This window comes from Trachymyrmex septentrionalis, unplaced genomic scaffold (genome assembly GCF_001594115.1).
Source record: "Trachymyrmex septentrionalis isolate Tsep2-gDNA-1 unplaced genomic scaffold, Tsep1.0 scaffold2, whole genome shotgun sequence".
Lineage (NCBI taxonomy): Eukaryota > Metazoa > Arthropoda > Insecta > Hymenoptera > Formicidae > Trachymyrmex > Trachymyrmex septentrionalis.
Genome location: NW_017305179.1, coordinates 870,994 through 872,814, shown reverse-complemented (window position 1 = coordinate 872,814; position 1,821 = coordinate 870,994). Strand labels below are relative to the sequence as shown.

General features: G+C 30.2%; 1 protein-coding gene across 1 annotated transcript in view; it reads left to right on the top strand.

Annotated features, from left to right (window-relative positions):
• LOC108747483 (anoctamin-1) overlaps window positions 1–1,821 on the top strand; it is an 8,981-nt gene continuing 7,160 nt past the window's right edge. Inside the window, exons 1-4 of the mRNA XM_018484991.1 lie at window positions 1–301; window positions 597–836; window positions 1,179–1,378; window positions 1,453–1,553. Coding sequence (XP_018340493.1) covers window positions 234–301; window positions 597–836; window positions 1,179–1,378; window positions 1,453–1,553 — 609 coding nt within the window. The 5' untranslated portion in view covers window positions 1–233. The remainder of the gene's footprint in view (window positions 302–596; window positions 837–1,178; window positions 1,379–1,452; window positions 1,554–1,821) is intronic.

The following is a 1,821-nucleotide window of genomic DNA, read 5'->3' as shown; positions in this document are numbered from 1 at the left end:
TGTTCGTTGTTCGTTCTGCAGTGTCTTTCGTTATCTGCAGTGTCTTACGTTTTCTGTTATTTTTAAAAGGAAAGTATATGTGTATATCCACACTTTTAGGAGAATAGAAAGATATGAGGTGCGGAACCAAACACAAATAAACGGGAAAGTTGTGAACTAAAATAAGAGAATAGAGATACGTACAACAAAAGGCGAGTCTTCGACAGCGAAAAATAATTTTGCCTTAGAAAGTCATGGCACATGTGGAAGTCCCGATGGGGGAAATGCAGACCCCGCCAGATAATCATAAAACTACGAATGGGTAATGAATATACAATTTCTTTTTAGATTTACCTAAGATTTATTCAAGATTCACCTAACTTAACCTATAAGCAAGTGCCATACTGTGTGTTGACGTAGCAACCTAGCAAGAACGAAGAAAGATTTAATTACTAGCTTGTTATGAATAATTCATCAACGTGAATAATTCGAGCATATTTCACGAAAGCAGTTTTGATGTTGAAGAAATCGAAAACGCAGAGTAGAAAATATAAAGATATAAAGATTTCTGCATTGTCTGATGTTATTAATTGATTTTTCTGTTTGTTATTTCGTAGATTTGAATTTCTGCAACTACCTCAGCTGCCACTTGGACAGATAGCTGTAGGCTATCCTCAAGCCCAAAACTGGATCGAGCACAGAAAAGCGAATATTCGACCATGGTCATTGTTTCTTAACACAAACAACATCAGACCGCCACCCAATATAAGCAGATTGAGCAAGCGGATTGTGAAGAACATTGAATATTTCCAGAGCAATTATCTGTTTGTGTTTATTGGATTAGTGATATACTGCTTGTAAGAAATACTTAACATTGCACTAATTTGTTGATAATATCTATAAAAATAATTCTATTAATCCTGTTGGTCTATTTAAATTTAATATATAATCATATTGTTTAGATCAATATAATAAAAGTTCTAAAAAATAATAATTATATTTTTTACAGAGAAAAGATAAAGAATTACATTAACAAAGTTATTAAATATTATACAGGAAAGTTTTTAAATAAAATATTAGTTAAAAAAATCAATTACATTTTGGGTCAAATAGACTTGAACAGAATTAATTAATTATTTTTGTATGTTTTTATATGACTGTATATGAGAGAGAAAGACAAAATCTATAATTTTTTTTAGACTTACTTCACCTCTGTTGTTGCTGGCAGTTGTCGCTTCCCTTGGAATATGTTACAAGTTGTCTCAGCGACATTCGAAGCAGGAATTGATGATATTAAATCATAGATTAACTTTGGCGCAAGTGTATTCTTTAGTCGGAATTTTTTCACTGCCTGTATTTTACCTAGTAGGTGCACATGCAGCTGTCTTTTGGGTACTTGGTAGGTAAAAGAGTATCTTTGAAATAGAATTGTATGATACAGAAAGTAATTAAATTTATATTTTTCTCTTTCAGGAGTTTCTTGGTTTATGATAACGCTTCATGCTGCTTTTTATAACATCGATGCAGTGTTGTGTCCAGGAGAAGAGGAACTCAATGCGTTAGTTATGCAGGAAGTATGATTACCATATACTCATTTTCTTAAAAAAAAATTGAATCTTTAACCTCTTCAAAATATTTAGAATAACAATTTGAATGTATTTACTTTGTATACATTTGGATCTTTCCATTTGATAAATGGAAAGATTTATATAGAAACACATTGTATAATATACTTGCACATATTATTTAGTAATTTGATAAATATGATTTTCTGTACATAATATGTATATATATATTATTATATATATATAAAGTTATATATATATTAAGATCTGTTAATGT